This window comes from Porcisia hertigi, chromosome 36, assembly GCF_017918235.1.
Source record: "Porcisia hertigi strain C119 chromosome 36, whole genome shotgun sequence".
NCBI classification, from domain to species: Eukaryota; Euglenozoa; class Kinetoplastea; order Trypanosomatida; family Trypanosomatidae; genus Porcisia; species Porcisia hertigi.
Genome location: NC_090595.1, coordinates 101,226 through 121,985, shown reverse-complemented (window position 1 = coordinate 121,985; position 20,760 = coordinate 101,226). Strand labels below are relative to the sequence as shown.

At 55.2% G+C, this 20,760-nt stretch overlaps 9 protein-coding genes across 9 annotated transcripts; all 9 read left to right on the top strand.

Moving 5' to 3' along the window:
* Window positions 1-580: 580 nt before the first annotated feature.
* Window positions 581-1,504, top strand: JKF63_00026 (uncharacterized protein; the record flags this gene model as incomplete). Its single annotated transcript, XM_067896080.1, has 1 exon — window positions 581-1,504. One exon carries the CDS (start codon window positions 581-583, stop codon window positions 1,502-1,504), a length of 924 nt encoding a protein of 307 aa, XP_067752237.1.
* Window positions 1,505-2,439: 935 nt separating this feature from the next.
* Window positions 2,440-3,396, top strand: JKF63_00025 (uncharacterized protein; the record flags this gene model as incomplete). The annotated part of the gene is made up of 1 exon (XM_067896079.1): window positions 2,440-3,396. One exon carries the CDS (start codon window positions 2,440-2,442, stop codon window positions 3,394-3,396), a length of 957 nt encoding a protein of 318 aa, XP_067752236.1.
* A 556-nt stretch (window positions 3,397-3,952) lies between these two features.
* JKF63_00024 (uncharacterized protein) lies at window positions 3,953-4,561 on the top strand (the record flags this gene model as incomplete). Its single annotated transcript, XM_067896078.1, has 1 exon — window positions 3,953-4,561. The coding sequence occupies one exon, from the start codon at window positions 3,953-3,955 to the stop codon at window positions 4,559-4,561; it is 609 nt and encodes a 202-aa protein (XP_067752235.1).
* A 1,140-nt stretch (window positions 4,562-5,701) lies between these two features.
* On the top strand, window positions 5,702-8,140 carry JKF63_00023 (uncharacterized protein; the record flags this gene model as incomplete). The annotated part of the gene is made up of 1 exon (XM_067896077.1): window positions 5,702-8,140. One exon carries the CDS (start codon window positions 5,702-5,704, stop codon window positions 8,138-8,140), a length of 2,439 nt encoding a protein of 812 aa, XP_067752234.1.
* Window positions 8,141-9,225: 1,085 nt separating this feature from the next.
* On the top strand, window positions 9,226-10,689 carry JKF63_00022 (uncharacterized protein; the record flags this gene model as incomplete). Its single annotated transcript, XM_067896076.1, has 1 exon — window positions 9,226-10,689. The coding sequence occupies one exon, from the start codon at window positions 9,226-9,228 to the stop codon at window positions 10,687-10,689; it is 1,464 nt and encodes a 487-aa protein (XP_067752233.1).
* A 2,844-nt stretch (window positions 10,690-13,533) lies between these two features.
* Window positions 13,534-15,144, top strand: JKF63_00021 (uncharacterized protein; the record flags this gene model as incomplete). The annotated part of the gene is made up of 1 exon (XM_067896075.1): window positions 13,534-15,144. One exon carries the CDS (start codon window positions 13,534-13,536, stop codon window positions 15,142-15,144), a length of 1,611 nt encoding a protein of 536 aa, XP_067752232.1.
* Window positions 15,145-16,450: 1,306 nt separating this feature from the next.
* Window positions 16,451-17,116, top strand: JKF63_00020 (uncharacterized protein; the record flags this gene model as incomplete). Its single annotated transcript, XM_067896074.1, has 1 exon — window positions 16,451-17,116. The coding sequence occupies one exon, from the start codon at window positions 16,451-16,453 to the stop codon at window positions 17,114-17,116; it is 666 nt and encodes a 221-aa protein (XP_067752231.1).
* A 906-nt stretch (window positions 17,117-18,022) lies between these two features.
* JKF63_00019 (uncharacterized protein) lies at window positions 18,023-18,370 on the top strand (the record flags this gene model as incomplete). Its single annotated transcript, XM_067896073.1, has 1 exon — window positions 18,023-18,370. One exon carries the CDS (start codon window positions 18,023-18,025, stop codon window positions 18,368-18,370), a length of 348 nt encoding a protein of 115 aa, XP_067752230.1.
* Window positions 18,371-19,839: 1,469 nt separating this feature from the next.
* Window positions 19,840-20,628, top strand: JKF63_00018 (uncharacterized protein; the record flags this gene model as incomplete). Its single annotated transcript, XM_067896072.1, has 1 exon — window positions 19,840-20,628. The coding sequence occupies one exon, from the start codon at window positions 19,840-19,842 to the stop codon at window positions 20,626-20,628; it is 789 nt and encodes a 262-aa protein (XP_067752229.1).
* Window positions 20,629-20,760: the final 132 nt, after the last annotated feature.

Below are 20,760 nucleotides of genomic sequence, written 5' to 3'. Positions count from 1 at the left end.
CACCACTGCTCTGAAGAGACGGAGCGTATATCCACATACGGCGAGCGAGTCACTGGGGAACGTTTTCAGTCGCTTTGTTTGCGTGGCTCACGCCGCGGTCTTTTCTTTGACTCTTTCCACATCTGCTTCACCGATCTCCGCTCTGGAAGGACCACGTAGCCCCTCGTCGCTATTCGTTGAGTTACGCCTTGCATCAGAGGTGTTCAGCCTCTTCTAGCCACTTTTTTTCTCGAACTCTTTCATGTATGTTCTTATCGCTCCCTCCCCTTCTCTCCTCCCCTTTTTCTTTTTTAGTCGCACCGTCTGGCCTGGGCTTCGCAAAGGAGGAGGGGGAGAGGGGGTTCTCTAGACGTGGCACGGAGCGTTTTCGACTGCGCTTCCTGTGTGCATTTTTACCAGTCCCCCCCCCCTCTCCCCTTCGGCGCGACTTACAAGTGCGGGGCCGCTTTCTTTTTTCCCTTTCTAAAACACACGATCGTTTATGCGTGTGTGTGTGTGTGTGTGGTTGTTGTGATACGGCGATCCGCTGTCCTCCCAGATTCTTCAACTGCACTTCACACTCCCCAGCATCACGCGCTTCATGGGCTTGGCCACAACTGCTGCGGCACGTTTGCCGCAGAGCACGCAGGGGTGGGTCTCACTGCTTCAACGTGCACTGGACTTCCCTATCGAGTCAGTGGCCTTCCCTCCGCATTTTTATCTTCACACCTTCACGAAGGGCACTGACACTGCCTCGAGGTTTTCACCACAACTTACCCCCTTGAAGCTGACGACGCAGCAGCAAAGTGCCGTGCTACTGCTGCTCTCACCAGCGGAGACGGGAGCCAGCTTTCAGGACATGTGCATCACGCTCACAAAGCGCACTGAGACGTTGGCCTCACACAAAGGCGAGATGAGTTTCCCTGGCGGCCGCGTTGATGCTGACGAGACCCCGCGCGACGCGGCGCAGCGCGAGGCGCTGGAGGAGGCGGGTCTCTTGCCAGCCGAGTACGATATCATCGGGTCTCTATCGCCAATTGCTACGAACGTTCACGGTACGCGTGTGACACCGTTTGTGGCCGTCGCGAACAAGCCTGCGCAGGCACGTTGCGCAAGCCCTGACGAGGTCGCATCGATTCACTATCTTCACCTTTCGAATTTGTTACTGAGGTCTTCGACGCGGCACGCGCGTCTCATAAAGGACCGCTCTTCCATCTGCAAGGGCCCGTGCCTCTTTCCCTGCTTCTTCGCCAGCCCTGCACAGACAGTTGCCTGCCCCGCGGTTTGTCCGTCTCCAAAAGCGGCGAGGGTGGAGGAGGACTGCGGCTTCGATCCAATGCTGCCCGAAGACTTTCCGGGTGAGCTGGTCTGGGGGATTACAGCCTTTATTGTATGTGAACTCGTCGCTCGCATCGCCCAAGTCATCACGGGTGCGACAGAGGTGAACAAAACCGATGCGGTGAATGCACTCTTGACTCCTTCGAACGTGGTAGCGCGCGACCCCCTCGCACAGCTCGTGAAATGAGTGGAAGTTCCCCACGCGGCCTCCAGAATGGATTCGTCCAACAGAATGACGAGGTCCGCGCTGGGATCAAACTCGAGTTTTGAACAGGCCAGCTTTTCTGGTCTGGTTCTGTGTGTAGCAAATCAGCTTTTCGTTGCTCACTTTTTTTTTTCCAGCACGTGTGTGGTGTTTTCCGCTAGTGCGACACGCTATGGCTCCGAGACGATATCTTCACGCGTCTCTTATACTGCGACACGTTGCTATTCTTCGTCACGGCACGTTTTACTGTACCCCCCTTTTCTTTTGCGCGCCACGCTCGTCTCTTTCGCTGTGCCAGAGCTGTGCACGTTGTGCCCACTCGCAGTTTGTGCTGGCATGCCTCCTTTTCGTCAACTCCACAGAGCTCTGCAGCCCGGCGGCGATGAATGGCCATTGCAGAATGGGAAGAAGAAAGAAGCGATGAAGAAAAATGTACCTCAACGTAGCGGAGGGTGCGACCACAACCACAGAAGCAACACAGTGTTAACTGGACAGGGCCCAGCGCTTTTCGCGAGACCCACGTGTGTGTGTGTGTGTGTACAAGGCGAGCTCCATCAACGTCATGGCGAATTCACCGTCTCGTGTTCCGCCTCCTTTCCTTGTATATTTCTGTGCGCTGGATGCGAGCCTGAATGCGTTTTTTTTTTCCCGCAAACTTCTGCCACTGCACTTTTCTCTCACCTTTTATTTCCATCGCACGTGCTGTCGCACCTATGAGGGGGACGGACGTGCGGTGTGTGTGTGTGTGTGTGTCAATGGAATTCGCTATGGAGCACAGCGTTTCCCACATATTCGGATCATCTCCTTTCTCGGTGGCACTCCACCCGCGCACACTACTCGCACACGCGAATCTTCACGACATTACAACGAAGTGGTCAGCATCCTTCCCACAAGAAGAGGGCATACAGGGAGTAGAGATGAGGTGGGGTGAGGCTGAGGCGAGGTCTTCAGCCCGCTTCTTCGTGGTGGGTATGCTGGTGGGCTTGTGTAGTCTGCTTGTTACCTGCGGCTACGGGCTCGGTCTCTTCCAGACTTTGGATGAGGTGGAGCAGTTGAACGCCGCTATCCGCGCCGTGGAGAAGAAACGTGTTGAATCGCTGCTGGATGCGATTTTTCCAAACGGCACCTCTTTTGATAGAAAAGGCCACTTGCATCCTCTCTACGCGCTGACCTGCGTCGATGAGCAGGAGACAGAGGAAGCACGCGAGATGATCCGCCACGTCGCGCACCGGTTTCGTGCCGCTGCAGTTGACGTTGACTATGCACATCATCCCCTGACCGCCGCTTACCGACATAACCGCGACGTGGTAGCACAAGCGCTTATCGAGGAGTGGCGGAGTCCCGTGCTTGGTGTGGTCGACGAAGACGCGGTTATGGACGAGGTGTACGCATCTGCTCTCTCAGCAGAAGAGCTGCAGCGTGTGGATTCAAGTGTGTACGTGTACTGCCGTGATGACGATGCGATACCGTGCCAATCGATTAATCCGGCGCGCATCCGTGATGCCTCGAGCAGTCGCCTTGAAGCGGCCTACAGGAGGCGCTTTGGCCACGCGCAGGAGCCACCAGCTGTGACACCATACCGCGACACAGATATGTCATCTGCGATTGTAGCCCCAGGGTCGACGATCCGGACTGGTTTCTGGGACGATCCGTTTCGACCACTCATACCAGATTTGCTGCCCCCGCGCTCTGTGGCTGTGATGAATCCCGGCTACTTTGACAGTTTTGTAGAGCAGCTTTCCTACACATTTCTAGGGCACATGAAGGGGTCATCGACGGTGGCAGTTTTTGCCATGTTTGCCGTGGGCACGGTGTTTTTGTTTCTCGGTGCGTGGTGTGTAGGCATGACATACTGGCTGGTATGTTGCGCTTGACGACCCCCCCACACACACACGATAGCGCACTGCTTCGTCTCTTCTGTTCATATGAAAATCGTTATGATAAAAGGGGTGAACATAATCACGAGAAGGACATGGAGAACCAATGTAAATTTTCTGCCGAGAGTGTGAAGCAGTGCACTGTTGAAGTAAAACAGTAGCTCCTGGTCACACACCCTTCACGAAGGCCGCTATGATGTGTTGAGCTGATGAGCTCAGCGGGGGAATTTTTCTGTGGTGCTCGCGCGTGGAGTGAAGCTGCATACTTTCTCAGGAGGCTCTCCCTCCCCCCCCCCCCCTAGAGGAGAGCGGCGGTCATAGACAATCTCCGACATATCCGGCACAACCCGTAGCTTTGCGCTCACGTTTTTGTGTTTGTACTGGTGACCTATCTTAACGCTGTGTGGTTCATCTCTTCCACTCTTCCCCAACTTCCCTTCCTCCCTCCCCGTTGCTACTGGTCCTCGACCTTTTTTTTTCCACAGCTCACGGAGTTTTCACAGAGACGCAGGTCCGATCCACATAGTTGCAGACGTCTTCTTCACCGCACACCATGGCGTCGTCTTCAACCTCTTCCAATGGTCGGGATGACAGGATTGTAAACCTGCTTGTCATGACACTTCAAAAAATGGACGACTTCAAAGGCAATGGTGCGGACGCAAGACCGTATGCTGCCCAAGTCGTTGCGGCCGTGCGCGCCAACAACGACACAGAGGAGGACTTCAAGGATCAGATCATGTGCATCATTGCCAACATAAAGAACTTGAACGGGGAGCTGGTTGCTGGGTTGCCGGAGGGGCAGAGGACCGGTATATCCGCTGCGGAGCTGGCTGTGATGGATGCCAATGCGATGCGTTCTGTGCAGCAGAAGAGAGAGATGGCAGCAACATTTCGTAAGCGTGCGCGAGAGCAGACAAATATTGACAAAACCTCCATGCACTGCACCAAATGCGGCCTGGTGCGTCGTGATCGACTGAACATCAACGAGCTTGCCCTCGACTCCGAGCAGAGCGGGTCCCACTTCGACTACAACTTCGACAATATGTGCAGCTGCTCTCATTCCAGCGACGAGGAACGGACCAGCTCTGACGATGAGGATGGTAATGGGGTAGAGAGGTCAGAGCGCAGCTCCACGTCGGCGCACCATAGCGACAGCGACTGATTCATTGTGGTTGGTCTCTCACCCACATCACTCACACGATCGAGGGTGTTCAGAAAAGTTCAGAGGACGTCAGACATCGCACTTGCTCAGTTTTCCTCAACTGTATAAAAAAAGAGAGTTCATGACAGCCACTCTGTTCTCCGTGTTCGTGGCCCGAAACACGTGTCATTTTTACCGCGATATGCGCTCGCACTTGAGCGCGGCGTGGGTTCCGCCGCATCAGTTGTGGAGCGATGACACCAAAAGGACTTGAAATAACAATCTGCGAACAACACCAAGCCACTGTAGACTCGCACGGGTGGGGAAGGGTGCGCTTCAATTCATCTCGGATTGCTCTACTCGAGGACATTGTGAGGGCTCCGTATACACTCCATTTGGAGAGTGAGGGGTGAGGGGTGGCGGTTGCAGGGACGATCTTTGGGGTGGTCATACCAAGTGGGTACACACATCAGCCCTGCTGAGGATGGCCACGCACATGCTGCCCTGCGCTTTTATCGGCCTGACCCTGTTATATGCGCTCATGTACGAGCCTCTCGCTAATATCCGAAGACGGCTCTCTCACTTCCCCCATTTGTTCTTTCTCACGCTTTCCCTTCTTGTCCTTAAGGCTGCAGCGCCGGCGCAGGGGGGGCGATCGTGTCGTGTTTTCACTTTTACTGTCGCGAGGCAACAACAACAACATTTTTGATGCGGCGGCCAAATCAGCGCTTTGCCACTTCCCACCTCTGATCGACTTGACCCACTGAAACGCGAGAGAGAGAGAGTGACGAGCCGAGGTGAAAGTGATGAGGGGACTGCCATGTGCCCTGCGCATCACTTTCTTCATAGTAGATTGTAGCTCTAGTTGTTTACCCCCTTCTCCTTTCGTTCTTCACTCCAGAGTACACGACAACGACGCCCCTCTCGTGTTCACGCACACTCACACACACACACACACACACATACACAACCACCGTTCAGACGACTCATAAAGATCACCATAGACTCGATAAACGTGTAGGCGCACACCCCTTGACAGGGCAGCACTCACGCTCACTCAAACGCACAAGAAAGAAGAGGTCCTCAACGCCAAGAAAAAAAAAGAATCGAAAGGAATCACCGCACAGTTGTGCGACGCTTCATGTACGCACCATTGAGACCATGATGGACATTTACGCGGTGGCCCAAGGCCTCATTGAGGAGTTGCGGACGAATCTGGGCGAACTGAGACGCTCGCCCGACGCTCAGGCGCGCCTTCAGCGCGCAGCCCTCCGTAAAGTAGAGAGATCTGGTAGAAGGCGTCGTAGCCTCTGCCCAGGCATCAAGAACCCAGTCGAGAAGCTAAGCTTCTGTTTTGTGCCGCTGGCGACGGAGCCCACGCTAGGCGTGGAGTTTTCCACTAGTTTTGTTGGCTGCGCTGAGGAGGTGGCCAGCGCAGAGAGCTACGGTGATTTGGGATCGGTGCCCGCAACAGCAGGCGCACGCAGCTCCTCGCGTTCCGGGGTCGCACAAGGAAAGCCTTCTCGCAGCACGGCTCTGCAATCAACCGACACCACGGCGGGAGTGGTGCTCACCGCCCGCCAAAATACTCGTTCGTCACGGTTCCCCATTGCAGCCAAAGAGCAACACCCCCCAGCTCATACACCTGCGCGTGACTCCAAAGGTGCAGCCTTCTCTGTGGGTCCGGGAAAAGACGACGGCGCGGCTGCTGCCATCATCGTTTCTTCAGAAGCTCATACGGATCCATCTACAACGTCATTGCGTGTACCCTTTTCAGGAACCTCGCGGGCGCTGTTCGACCTGAGGCGCCTCTCACCGCTTGCACAGCAGCTCTATGTGGACATGCAGCGTCGCGCTGCTGCTGCTCTTCCTGCGTCCACATCTGGCGACTGGCGTCGCCGTACAATGGGCTCACAGGACGCCGAGGTGCGCCGTGCAGTGCGGGATTACCTCTATCGCATGAACATCATCTCTGTTATGGAGGTGAAAGACACATCTGCAGCGCCGCCTCACGTCTTCAGCGACGCTGTTTTGAACGGTACAGCTCTGTGTCAGCTTATCGCGTCTCTAAGAGAGGGCGGCGAGCCATTGTCCTGTGATCCAGTCCCGTGTCGCTGTCCGCGGACGCTAGACGAGGTTCGCGTGAATTACGCTGCGGCACTCGCCGCTCTGCGCGGTACCCCAGACGCTGCGCAAGAGTTGGTTCCTCGCACTGCTTGGATGATGCTGCCGGAGGAGGTCTACCTCCGCGCTTCTCCGACGGCCCTGCTCTCTCTCTTGGTACATCTCATTTCCACTTACCTGCCCGCTCCAGAGGAGCTGCCTCTATGGAGGCAGCACATGTGCTGGCAGCCCCCTGCAAATACTTCGAACTATGCGCCCATCTCACCCACCGAACTTGCCACCGCAGAGGCGGAGTGTGGCCGTTTCCTGCACGAGTGGGGAGTTCTGCCGGACCACACCATCTACCGCCTCCCCGGGGACGAGTGCCTCCTACCTGCCGCAACCGCCTCGCCGTACATGGCGAGGTGGTCTGGATACGTAGTCCGGTCAGAGCCGCCGTCGTCCATCACGGTGCCGTCGGTATGGCCATTCCTGTGCAATGGTGTGCTGCTAGTGCTTCTTGCCCGGCGCAGCAGTATGGAGGCGGCCGAAAAGGCGGCGGCCCTGTCGTCCACCACTGGGCAGCCTTTCTTCAGTAATCCCCGTACTTGGGCCTGTTGCGCTGCCAACATCGCCAGCGCATTCCGCAGCTTTCAGGCCGCAGCGACAAATAAGTTGCCCTTGTCGTTTGTGTCTGAGGAATCTGTCGCCGCTGTTATGCGAGGTGACCGTGTGCACATCCTCCGACTCCTTTTGCATCTACGTGCTGCGGTAAAGGGTAGGGCGCTGTCTCTTCACATGTGTTCTCCGCTGGTGAGCAAGGCTGCCACGGTGCAGGCCGGCCGCACAGCTCCAGAGGTCTCCGTCTGCGCACCAAACGCTGGAAGTTTGGTGGCGTCATCATCATCTTCCTCGTCGCCAATTCCAGTAGCCCAGCCGCCATTCTCCGTCTCCAAAAGCGGTTTCTGCCCGAGTGTGTTGCCGTCACCCATCCCCCGCTCCGTGAGCCCCCGCCCTTTTGCGACCCTGACAAGCGCGAGCTCTGCACTTCTCCGCCACGAGGTAATGTCTGCAGAGGAGCCTAAAGACTGTGGCGGTTTGTGCGGGTGGCTGCGCCATCAGATTGGAATCAGCTACCGGTACACCGCTGCCGACGAGTCCTTTGTCTTTGACGCTGCCACCTTCACTTTGCAGCAGCCTTGCCTCCTCTTTTCTGACGGCGTTGTTCTCGCTTACCTTATTGGGCGATTAGAGCGTTGCCGGTGCTCGTTCCTCGACTGTGTGCGGCCGACTTCCAAAAGGGCTATGAAGCTCTTCAACGTGCGACGCTGCCTCGAATTTCTCCGCTCTACCGCTGGTATTGTGTTCGATGTCGCCTTGCTGGATGAGGCACTAATGGAAGGCAAGGTGGAGGGTGTTGTGTCTGTCCTACAAGCGATGCGACACCACTACTGCTTGGCGCGCGCACAACGCACCCCGCTGCGTGATGTTGTCTAAGCGATTTGCCTTTTTGGTGTTCGCTTCCCCTCCATTCTCCTCTCCTCCATGCACTTGAGTGGTGTGCTGGCATACGTGGAGGGATGGTGCTTCTTTCGGGGAAGTACGCTATGGTTCTGCACCCTCCCTCCGTCACCGCCCTGCTGCCTCGCCGCCAGCGGGAGGGGAGGGGGGGGGAAGAGCTTCCTTTGGGTGTCGGCTGAGTACATTGCTGGTATTTGTCAGCGTGTCCCCACTAGCGCACTCTTTATCCACTCAACTTCAATGACCGAACTCCAAGTCGTGTAGCGATTGCTGCTGCTGCTACTGTTATGGCTGTGTTCGCCATCTGCACCTCGCTTCCACGTGTTTGCCGGTGGGGCGGCCACCGTGCTGATTCCTTGTAACGAACATCCAAGTGCAGAGGTGGGCCGTGGCACCCATCTTCTCAAGATTGCGCCGGCTTCGGCGCAACAACCATCAGCCGGGTGTTTCTCTTCACCTCGACTTTCCCTCCTTTGCAACGGTTCGTCATGCATCGAAAAACATTTAGCTTTTTTTTTCATCTCTTCTGCGGCTCCGACTCGTCGCTGTGCTGAAGAAAACGCAATCGCGCACACCGACGAGGGACAAGTAAAGTCCCGCTCTTTGTCAGCGCTCTCTGTAGTGTGGCGCTCGTGCTTTACTGCCTTTATGCTGCACCACTCTTGTGCCGCGTCGGTCTCTTCCCCACTCTTCGTTTATCTCCGTTTTTTTTTCCCGTGCAGGAGCGTTTCTCGCTTTTTGTGCGTGTACGCACATGCGTAAACAAAGGGAAATGAAAATGCCTACACTTTTTCGTACCCCTCACACCTTTTCCCTACTGTCCATTCCCTCTTCCCGCGCGTTCCCTTCAGCCATTCTCCGATCTCCACCGGTCCTCTTCTGTTTCTCTTTCTCTTTGGAGGTTGTGCCCTCGTTTTTCGCATGCACACACCACCACACACACACACACACACACACACACACACGTACATACATACACGCGCGCGAAAAGCGAAAGGCATCCGTGCGAGCACCTCTTTTTTTTTCCCCCCACCCGCTAAGACCACTTCAGAACGACAGCCATGTACGCCGGTATTGATATTGGCACTTCAGGCATCAAGGTTGTCTTGATGAAGAGCGACGGAAAGATTGTCGATAGCGCCTCTGCTCCCCTCACGGTGTCCAGCCTGCACCCGCTGTGGAATGAACAAGACCCCGACTCATGGTGGGTGGCCATCAATAGCGCAATGAACGAACTCAAGAGTCGCCATGACATGGGCAGCATCCGCGCGGTTGGACTTTCTGGACAGATGCACGGTGCCACTCTCCTCGACAAGAGCCACAAAGTGTTGCGTCCATGCATCCTCTGGTGCGACGGCCGCTGCTACCGCGAGTGCGAGGAGCTCGAAAGGGCTGTGCTCAAGTCGCGCGACATCACAGGCAACCTGATGATGCCGGGCTTCACCGCAGGCAAGCTCCTTTGGGTCAAGAAGCACGAGCCGGAGATCTTCGCCAAAGTGGACAAAGTACTCCTCCCAAAAGACTACGTCCGCTTTCTCATGACTGGTGATTTTGCCTCGGAGATGTCAGACTCCTCCGGCACCCTGTGGATGGACACGGGTAAGCGCGACTGGAGTGACGAGATGCTGCGCGCGACGGGACTAAGCCGCGCCAACATGCCAAAGCTGTATGAGGGCTCGGAGGTTACCGGGAAACTGTCGGCGGACGTGGCGAGGAGCTGGAACATGAACCGCGTACCGGTCGTGGGCGGTGGCGGCGACAACGAGGCCGGCGCCGTCGGCGCTGGTCTCTTTAAGCCAGGCCAGGCCATGCTATCCCTGGGCACGTCGGGCGTTTACTTTATCGTCTCTGACGGTTTTCACTGCAATACGAAGGAGGCAGTTCACAGTTTTTGCCACGCGCTTCCAGAGCGGTGGCACTTGATGTCGGTGATCCTCAGCTGCGCCGTGTGCTTGGATTGGGCTGCAAAGCTGACAGGGTGCAAAGATGTTGACGAACTCGTGAATGAGGCAATGAAGGCAACGAACTTTGACGAGCGCCCTGTATACTTTCTGCCTTACTTGGCCGGTGAGCGCACGCCACACAACAACCCAAACGCAAAGGGCGTCTTTTTTGGCTTCACCTCCCACCACCGCCGCCCGGAGCTGGCGCGTGCTGTGCTGGAGGGGGTGAGCTTCGCCACGGCACAGGGAATGGATGCTGTACACCGTTGCGGTGTGGCGCCAAGCCGAATCGCCCTCCTCGGCGGCGGCTCGCGCAGTCGCTTCTGGCGCCAGATGCTGGCCGATGTCAGCGGTTACCCAATGGACTACTGCGTCGGCTCAGAGGTCGGCCCTGCTCTAGGCGCCTGCCGCCTCGCACAGCTCGCCGTCGAGAAGCGGCCGCTGGAGGAGCTGTTGCCTCCTCTGCCGTTGAAGGAGACTCACAAGCCCGACATGGGGAGGCACGAGCAGTACAAGAAACGGCGCGCGATCTTCGAAGAGCTGTACACACAGTTGAAATCCCACATGAGCGCCAAGCTGTGAGATGTGCATCCCACATGCCCGGACGATCTTATCGAAGTGCACCGCAGTGTATATTTATTTCTTCTTGCCCGTTGTTCGTTCCCCCCCCTCTCCCCCCTACCCTAGTTTGATGTCGCTCTACTCTTTTTATAGTTCTCTCTTCCCTGATGAGATAGGGTTAGCACCTGGACACAGTGCACCCAGTCCGCCGCGCACGCATGAATACGCGAGCACCGTGATCATGGTTGTGCACAGACAGGAGTCAGTGTAACCAAGGCTCCCCGATCTCGGCGGGGGCTGGAGGAAATATGAGAGGGGAGTTGGTCGTGGGCATGGGTGAGTGGGGCTAGGGTGTTGATCACAAACGTGCGCACACATTCGCGCCCACTCATTGATGAGCTTTGTTCTGCCCAGGCCAAGAATATGAAGTCGGGCCTACCTTTTATTGATCGACACCTTATCTATTTGCTTTTCTTCCCCCTCTCCCCTCTGACACAGCTTCGCTGTAACGTGAGATGTGTGGAGAATGGAGCGAGCAACAACACAAAAGATGTTTCAAGATAATATCAAGTAAAAGTGTGTAAGGTGAGGGCATCTCGCGTGAGGCGTTGTCGTGGTTTTCGGTGATCAGTCAGCGGCACCCGTTGGTCGTGGCTGCGAGTGTGTCATTCTTTTGTTTTTTCCTCCTTTTCAATGTCTGAGATAATCAAAACGCTTTTTTTCTTTTCGCGCATTTCTTGTTTATATCATTCCCATAGCTGACTCTTCGCTTTGTTGTTCTAAGAGTTGGCCCTGTGCAGCTACTACGTTGTTTTGTGGCACAGTGGTTCTTGGATATCGCCGAACGGTGATGCCACAGCATCAGCGCATTTCTACATCAAAACTATCGCCATAATGAGTGGCACTCCAGATGAGATGAACGAATGGAAGTGCCCCGAAAAACGGGGCCCTATAAAACATCTCTCGCTAAGCAAAGGTTTTACTTCGACGGCTTCTTTATTTTTTTATTTTTTCCCCACGTTTTTTCTTCTTTGGCACCCCCCCCCTCCTTCCAGTTCTGACTGTTCTCTGGCTTTTCCACGTCTGGTTGTAATTCCCCATGTACATATGTCCCTATGTGAGCACACACACACACACACACCAACGTACACTTTCGTTCGTTCAACGTCCTTTTTTTTTCTTGCGATGAGCAGCTCAATCATTGTACCTACAGATACAACCAAAGTTGACGTGCCTCTGAATGCAGCACGGGTTGATGTCATGGCCGTGAGGGTTTGGTTTTCTGCGCCATAAAACCCCCCGTGCGTCTCTCAGGGTCTTCGCTTTTCTTCTCACCCTTTTTCTTTTAATGCGTCTTGAGTGACTCGGCTCTAGACAGTTTGAGGTAGACCGCACGCTACATTCGCAGGGGACTGTGACTGGGGGCTCCGCTGGAGGTCCACCGCGGTGATGCGTGTGTCGTGCGGGTAGAAAGTGAAGCGGGTGTTGTGTAGGTGCATGTCGCTAGAGCTCAACGAGTAGGTTTGCCAGACCCCTCCTTAGGGTTCTCTAGAACCCTACGCTAGGACTGTTCACAAATTCTTTTCCTGAAACACCACACTTGCCGGAATAGCTAACACTGATCGTCGCTGGTTTTGCCTTGAGTGTGTGTGTGTGTGTGTGTGCACGTGTGTATCGTTGTCTTTTCACCGTATGTGCATCCCTTGTTGGCTTTCAATCGGTGTCTGGCTGCTTTCGAAGCTTTGTGCCTGGTGGGTTGTGGAGGTGGACTGTAACAGAGAGTGAAAAGAGGGCAATGCTTTGGCGCGCTACATCAGCAGAGGTCGCTAGCCGAGAAAGGCGTTCTCTCCCTGTTGACCCCGAAATGGGGTGCGAGGCTCTTCTATAACTCCCGGTTTTTCATCTCCTTTACTCTTTTTTTTTCGCTCCTCTACGTGTCTTTGTCCCTCTGTCGTGACTCTCATACGCGCACGCACGACTCCGCCCCACATCCTAGAGTCTCTCTGCCAACGGATCCACAGCCGGTGGTTTTTCCTGCGAGTACTGCTGAGATACTCATACACAAAAGAAAAAAAAACAAAGATTAAGTCACCAAAACGCCACGCGGCAAAGCAACAGGGCATCACCTCTCTACGAGATCCTTATTGGCCCTCTGATTCTTTCCCTCAGAAATCGTGGAGCTTTTTGTGGAGACGGTGCGAGGGTACCAAGGCAGATGACGTAGGAGTAAGGGGTTTCACTTTTTTTTTTGTGGAGATATGAGTAATGCAAGTACGTTCTGCAGACGCATGAGCTGGGGGTTATCCTCGTGTGTCCTTGATAGCACCGTGCTCGACATCGACGCCTGATCAACCTACGCGGGACGGTACGCACGGTTTTCACGTCAGAGGTGGCGATACCTTAGTTATACTACCCACTAATCTCTATGTTCTTCCTTTACTTTTTTTCTTCCCTCCTCTCTCTCCGTTTTTCTTTTTTTCCCACAACTTAACCGTTTTTCCTTGGCCAACTGCTTCCGCCGCCGCACACCAACGGTCTCTACACACGTAACTGCTGCCTTCCCCCCCGCCCCCTCCCCCTCGGCCCCCATACCATCACTTTGCAGTGATTCACTCCGACTCACCTTCCACATCTTTTTCCTGTGATCCAGGTGCGTCTGTGTGTGCATGTGCATATACTCTCGGTGGTTGTGTCTCATTGTGTCACCTTCACCGTTTGTCCCTCCTTTTTTCCTTTGCTGTTGATCCATTCGGATTCGTTTCTCATTTGCATACAGACATACGAAGACATCATCATCAAGAATCTCTCCCTCTCTCCCTTCCTCTCTCACACACACGCTCACACACACAGATTGGCAAAGGAAAAATGGCAACCAACCCTGATATTGAGACCGATATTCCCCGCGATGTGTATCAGTTCTTCCGTGCTCTGAATCGTGCGGTGGAGCGCCGCGATGCGGTGGCGATGCACGACCTCTACGAGTCGCAGTTCGACATCCTGACCAAGAGTTACTACATGGCTGGCCACGGCCAATTCCGCTCTTGGCCGGCGCTTCGCCTCGAACAGGTGTCGTCATGCTTCCGCAGCAACCGCATGGCCGAGCTGGTCTACAGTTTTCTCTTCTACAAGCACCTGTTCATGGACAATCGCTCTGTGCGGGCGCCCGATGCGGAGGGGGCGTGGAGGACGTACAGCGAGTTGCTTCCGATGCTCAAGAGCTACGAGCTGCCGAGCTGGATGCTGTGGGACATCTTTGACGAGTTCCTCTATCAGATGACAGTGGTGTACCAGAAGGTCTTTGCCACGGAGGGCATCTGGGCTGTGCCAGAGGTGTCACGGCTCCTCAACGAGGTCGTCGTCAACTCGCGCCTGTTCGAGCTGATGAAGGAGCCGGACTTCCTCGACGACATTCACCGTGGCCCGAACACTGGTGCACTTAGTGGTTTCTATGCTATTGTGACCAAGTCGAAACTCAACGTGCTTCTCGGCGACTACTACTCCGCTCTCACGGACCTCGAGCCGCTCGACTTGTACAACAGGGGCCGTGCTGTGCTGACGCGTGTGTCCCCGTGTGCCGTTTCAGTCTTTTACCATATCGGCTTCAGCTACCTGATGATCCACCGCTTTGAAGACGCCAGCAATGCCTTCCGCCGCTGTGTCACAGTGAAGCTGAACGGCCGTCGCTTCGCCGAGCGCGTTCAGCAGGACGCGGCGTACATGTACGTCTGCGCTCGAGTGCTGGGCGGCATGCCGGTCAGCAACCTCACCTCGTATCTCGACAGTCGAAAGGTGGTCGCTTTCGAGGACGACCGCGAAATCCTGCGCACAGGCGACGAGGAGCGCTTCCGTGACGTGTTCGACCGCTGTAGCCCCAAGTTTATCACCGTACCGCCATCAGATGGCTCGCCAGTGAAGGGTTCTGAGGGCCGCGAACTGCAGGCGCGCATGTTCCGTCGTGCGGTACAGCAACAGCAAGACATCATCAAGCTACGTGGGTACTTCAAGGTGTACCAGAACACCAAGATGAACCTCCTCGAAACGCTGCTTGAGGTCGACGACGGCTACGCGCCGTTGTTCGCGCTCAAGATGCGCTCTCGCCAACTGGTGCACGACGGCGTGATGGCAGACTTGTTGCAAGGCGTCTTCACGTCAAGCTCCGAGTTTGACTGTATCGTGCAGGACGACAACGTCGAGGTGGTGCCCAGTGTAACGTTTGGCGGCATCGAGCAAAAGCTTCTGAACAAAATCAAGAGCACGCAGCGCGAGATCGAGATGGCGAAGCGCAAGTTCAACCAGGTGCGCAACCGTGAGGATGGTGGCAACAAGCGCAAGGACCAGCGTGACCAGAACCGCCGTCCTAACCAGCACCCTCAGGGAGGCATCGGCAATAACGTTGGTAACGCGAACCGCCGCACGCGTCAGAAGGTGACTGCGCAGCCGATGGCGAGCAACCTCTTCAACCGTAACGACAACTGAATAAGCGACATGGAACGCTTCGAGGAAGGCGGCTGTGAAGGGGCGGTGATTTGCGCAGAGGAATGCTTGGGGACTCACTTCTGACTTCGTTGTCATTGTCTGCCCCCCCATCCGTGATGGTGTCGTCTGTGTCCTTTGGGAGCCTCATGTGCTTTTCTGAGTTTTTTTTTCTTTTGCTGTCATTATCTCCCGTGTGTAACTACGTGTTCGTGCGGCGGAGGAGGGCGCCAACTACCTGCGTCTGTGCGCCTCTAAGTGTCTGTGTCTTGTCGTGTTTGTGTGTTTGTGTGTGTGTTCAAGTTTTTTTTTCGAAATCTAAGTAAAGTCAAGGAATGACTGTGTTGTGGGCACAAAATCGCCACCCCCCCAACTCCCTCACAAAAGGGAGGGAGAGGGCAGGAAGGCTGTGACACCGTTGCGGTAAGTGGCTAAAGTCCTTCTCTCGAGGGGGGCAGGGGGAAAAATGCAGGCGCACACGTCTCGCCTCGTTCACTGGTGTACTTATGTGTTGGTGCTGGTGTTTATCTGTGTGTGCCCTCTAAGAGCTTCTAACAACCCTTTCCTTCAATGAAAAAAAGAAAGAACGGAGATGCCATGGCTGCTGCCCATTCTGGCATACACCTATACATATGTATGTATGTGCACCTATGCCACCCGGAGACACGCCGTAAGGGAGGAGTAGGTGTCTCTTTTCAGTCACGTATGTGTGTTCGTGCGCGCGCGTGCGTGTGTGTGTGTGTAGCGTTTTCTTTGACGGTTCATTGACTTACCTCAGTTCTCCACCCTCGGCGAGGGTGGAGGGAGGGAGAGTGGGTACCACCGTCTGTGGGGCTGGGCCGGGACACCACACCTCAACAACGCCCACGCTTTGACATCGCGGTGATGCTAAAGCGGCGTTGTAGGCGTTGGGGTGTAATATCGAGCTCTGCGTGCCTTTTTACATGTCATTGCGGTGCACCAAAGTGTTGAAGTGCAGGCAAGCGGCTGTGGTGAGTACCGGTTATTGGACAATTCATCGCTATTTTCTTTACTGCGTCCTCCCCCCATTCTCCCCTCCACACACACCCACACACACGACATCTGTCCAAACACTACAAACAGACGGGAGAGTTGTCTATGTGGGGCTGGTGCGCTCAGTAGCGTCTCTTCTTGACAGCTAAAATACACACACTACCGCATTCACTGGACACACATTCTCGGGCGCGGTCGTCGTCTTGTTTGGGAGGACATTGCGAGGTCAGTCCCGAGCGTCTCGACCGACGTATAATACGCGGATCCGAGTTATGTTTCCATTTCAGCTGTACAAATGTTTCTCGCCAACGATGACGATGACCTTCCAGAGGTACCGACCATAATATCTAATTCTGATACTCCGGTGACGACGTCCGCTGCCCAGGCACAGCGACTAGAGCAGCTAGAGGCAGAGTATCGCGCCACGTGTGCCGAGACCGGGGTGGGCCTACAGGGGTCCTCACGTCGTCACCACTCGTCCTCACCTTCGGAACCGACGCACAGGGCTGCACATGTTTGGGAGGAACGCGACGAGGCCGCCTTTTACGAACTTCGCTCGCTTGTTCCGCATCTGTCACCACATTTTGCATGCACCTACAGCGACGCGGTGCTCCTGATAGCTGCCATTCAAAGCGGCGGAGCAGCTTCAGTCAACCGCCATTCGCTTGCCGACAGGTTCCAGGCACTCGATGCCGACCGCCGCAAACTGGAGCAGCGATTGGAGAGGTCTCGAGCCCAGTGCGAGGGACTCAAAAGCGAAGTGGCGGCTGCGAAGCAGAAGCTGAGGGCTGTGCAGGAAGAGTCGAAAAACAGTGTTAATGCGTTAGCACAGAGACGCGAGGAGATGCGCAAACAGTTGCTGCTGGAAGAGACACGGGCAGATAGGCTGATGGTTCGTAACAAAAAACTCGAGCTGGAGAATGACACCCTAAGGGGGCGTGTGCAACGGCCGACCTCCTGACGAACCGCGACGCCTCACTGGCCGTGTAAGTCTGCGCTTTTCAACGGTGCGCGTCTGAGTGTAGAGGGATAATATACGTGCAAGTTTTTTTTTTGTGTGTGCTTTTTGCTTGGCCTTCCTCCGTTCCTAGCGGCCTCCCTCTCTCTCTACGCAAATATGCGCTGTCTATGACTTTGTGGGGTCTGCTTTCCTTGACGAAGTGCCGATGCTGATCTTTATATACTTTGAAGCGGACTCTCGAAGCGTACACCAAATCACAGTGCTGGGGGAGAAAAACAAGAAACGAGACTCAAACATCGAAATATGATCGTCGCCACCCCTTCCCACATACCAGTTTTATGCGGTATGCGCGCGCGCACGTCTTTGAGGTTGTATTTCCTTTTTTCTTTTACCAATCACAGCGAGGATACGTAGCAGAGAGACGATTCTTCTCTCTCTCTCGAGTGGCACCTATGTGTGAGAAATATTGACGCAGATGGGGACGAGGGGGTGCTGAGTAGGCATATTGTCAAGCCACACCGCTTTCCTCCTCATGGTGAAGGATAGGAGGAGGAGGAGGAGGAGAGGAAATATTCTCAACAGCGCTATCGAACCCCCTCCTCTTTTTTTTTTTTTGCACCCCTCCCCCCCCCCCCCTTCACCCCCTGCAATGACTTCTCTGACTTTCATTGGTATCAAAGTACCCCGAAACAAAGGACACGCCGACTCGCAACTCTACGACTTATTGTCGCCTGGACCCCCCCCCCCTCTTTCTCTGCTCCCCATTTCATGCCCCCCCTTTGTGCTCTTCTCTTTTTTCTTTTGCTTGCCCTGCGTATCTGTTGATGTCTCTGCAGCCCGTGTTGCTGCTATTGTCACGGGTTGCCCACTCCCTCTCTCTCTTACTCAAAATATCAGAGATTTTTTATGCGCTTCCTCTCTCAGATGGGCGTCACCCGTACAGTCAAAAAGGCAGGCAGTGGTGCCACCCCAAGGGCCGGCCAGACTATCACGGTACACTGCACCGGATACTTGGCAGATGGAAAAAAAAAGTTCTGGTCTACTCTCGATAACGACCAGCCGTTCTCTTTCAAAGTGGGCCTTGGCCATGTGATTCGCGGCTGGGATGAGGGCATGATGCAGATGCACCTCGGTGAGACAGCGGAGTTGCTCATGGAGGCTGACTACGCCTACGGATCTCAGGGCTTTCCAGCTTGGAATATCCCACCGAACGCCGCATTGCTCTTCGAGATTGAGCTACTGAAGATCCAGTAGGCCATCTCAAGTTGTCCGAAGTAGCTCTTACACTCCTCTTTTCCTTACTCTTTTTTTTGTATGTTTTCTTCCCCTTCCCCTTGCAATGGCACGCCTTTTTTTTTTTCTTTTGGATACACTCTTTTAGCTATGCAGCGCCGCGCGGCACGGCGGCGGGGAGGAGGGTCGTTGACCGCGCTCGTACTGAATTTTTATAGGGATGCGAACTCGAGCACTGCCATCGCCACCAAGCCAATCCTCTTTTGTTGCATAACACCAACACCGAAGCACCGTGAAACATCTTGAGGAAGCAGGCCAAGATAAAATATGCTCAACTGCTTAGGGTTTCTCCTTCGCAAAGTGAACCCCTGCCGGAGGTGTGTGGCTCTCGAAAAAGAGTGTGATTAGGCTTGCACGCGTAGTCGTGCGATTTTGTATGAGCTACTGCCTTGGCCCTGGCGTATCTCTCTCAAAGTGAATGCAGCCGCCGCCACCGGTGTCCTCGACTAGTCGTGCGTGCTGTTTTGACAGTTGCGTCTCTCGCACCGTCGCCGCACAAAAGGCTGCGCTTTCTTGGCGGCTCTTTTGTACGCCCCTTGATGGCGAGGAACAGCCTGGGGTGCACCTCGGTGTGGGGTGCCGGGGGCGGGGACCAGGGCCCGCTCTGCGGGAGGCCAGACGGTCACCATCCCGCTGACAACGTCGCATAGCTTCTGGTGGTCACAGTGTTGGACGCCTGCAACGCGGAAAAGTCGGTGCGGTGTGGCGCCTGGAATGTCGGCTGTCCGGGGCCTGAATAGGGGGGAGGGGCTCGAATCGAGTCGAGTCGTGTGAGTAGGCACGTCGGTGCCACCCGTACCTTCAAGCGATGTTGTCAAAGCAGCTGGGGGGTATCCCACCCAGACTCGGACTGCTCGCTGGCGAGAGGCCTGGGCTACCTCGTCAGGCGTACCGCACGACAACCTGCACAGTGGCAGCGGCTGCGAGATGACTTGCAAAGGTGTGTGCGTGTAGGCGGTGGGGTTGGGTTGGGTGGGGCGTGAGCGCTGCCGATGCGGTGTAGAGATGACGGATTCGGCAATGCTGGGATGCGTGTTTACGGCTGACGCAGACAACGCGATGGGGGAGTGAGAGGCCAGGAAGTGGTGCGCGGAGTTGACACTCTCATGATGTATGTCAGAATGGTCACGCCGAAGAGGGAGGGGGTGGGTGTTGTGAGCGCTTTTCATGCGGCACGGCAACTCCCGCGCAGACGTCAGTGTGCGTGCGTGTCTTGAAGAAAATCTTTAACCTTCCTCTAACGCTCTGATTTTCTTGTTTCTCTTCAACGGATACCCCCCCGTTTCTCTCCTTCAGAACACTATCTCGCTCCGCTGTGCAGCACGGCAACTGCTTTTTTTTTTTTTAAAGGGTTGTGTGCCTGCTCCTGGTTTTTATTCTAGTGCCCCCATAGTGTTTTGTTTTTGCCGTATCCTCGGTAGCTCGGAAACATGCAGTACGCGATCATCGTTCCTGCGTACAAAGAGTGTGGTAACTTGGAGCCGCTGACGCGCCGCGTTTTCGCTGCACTGGAGAACCAGGGGTTTCCCACGCGGTCCGTCGAGATGCTCATTGTGGACGACAACTCGTGTGACGGATCCCTGGAGGTCATTCAAAGGTTGAGCCAGGAGGGCTTCAACGTGCGCATCGACGTTCGAACAAAGGAGCGTGGGTTGAGCAGCGCCGTCATCCACGGTTTGCGCCATACCACTGGTGCGTACAAGATCGTGATGGACGCTGACCTGCAGCATCCACCAGAGGCTGTGCCAGCGCTTTTCAAGGCCCTCAGCTGCAACGGCGTGCAGTTCGTCTGCGGGACGCGGTACGGCGCCGGGATTGAGATCGACAGAAATTGGCCTGCACACCGTCGCCTCATTTCGTGGGGAGCACGTCTGCTGGCCCGGCCTCTCACAACTCTCTCCGATCCCATGTCAGGCTTCTTTGGAATTCGCGATGCTGTCTTCAGGGAGCACACCAGTGAGGTGAACCCGATTGGATACAAGATTGCACTCGAGCTGTTTGTCAAGTGCCGCGTTGAGCGCTACACAGAAGTGGGATTCAACTTTGCGACACGTACCTATGGTGAGTCGAAGCTGACAGGCAAGGTCATTGTCAACTACCTTCAGCATCTTCGCGCCCTGTACGTGTACAAGATAGGCGCGTTCTTCTATGCGTTCCTTGCGCTTTTCATGATGATTGTCATGTATATCGTGGTGGCTTTGTATCGGTTGTTCTTCTAGACCATCTGTGCACCGACAAAGGCGGTGAACGTCTGTCTAGGTGAGGTTGATTTCACTGCCTTGTCGACGGCGAGGCGGTAGAACTGAACAGAGTCGACAGCAACCTCCGTACGACCACTTCCCAAGGAAACA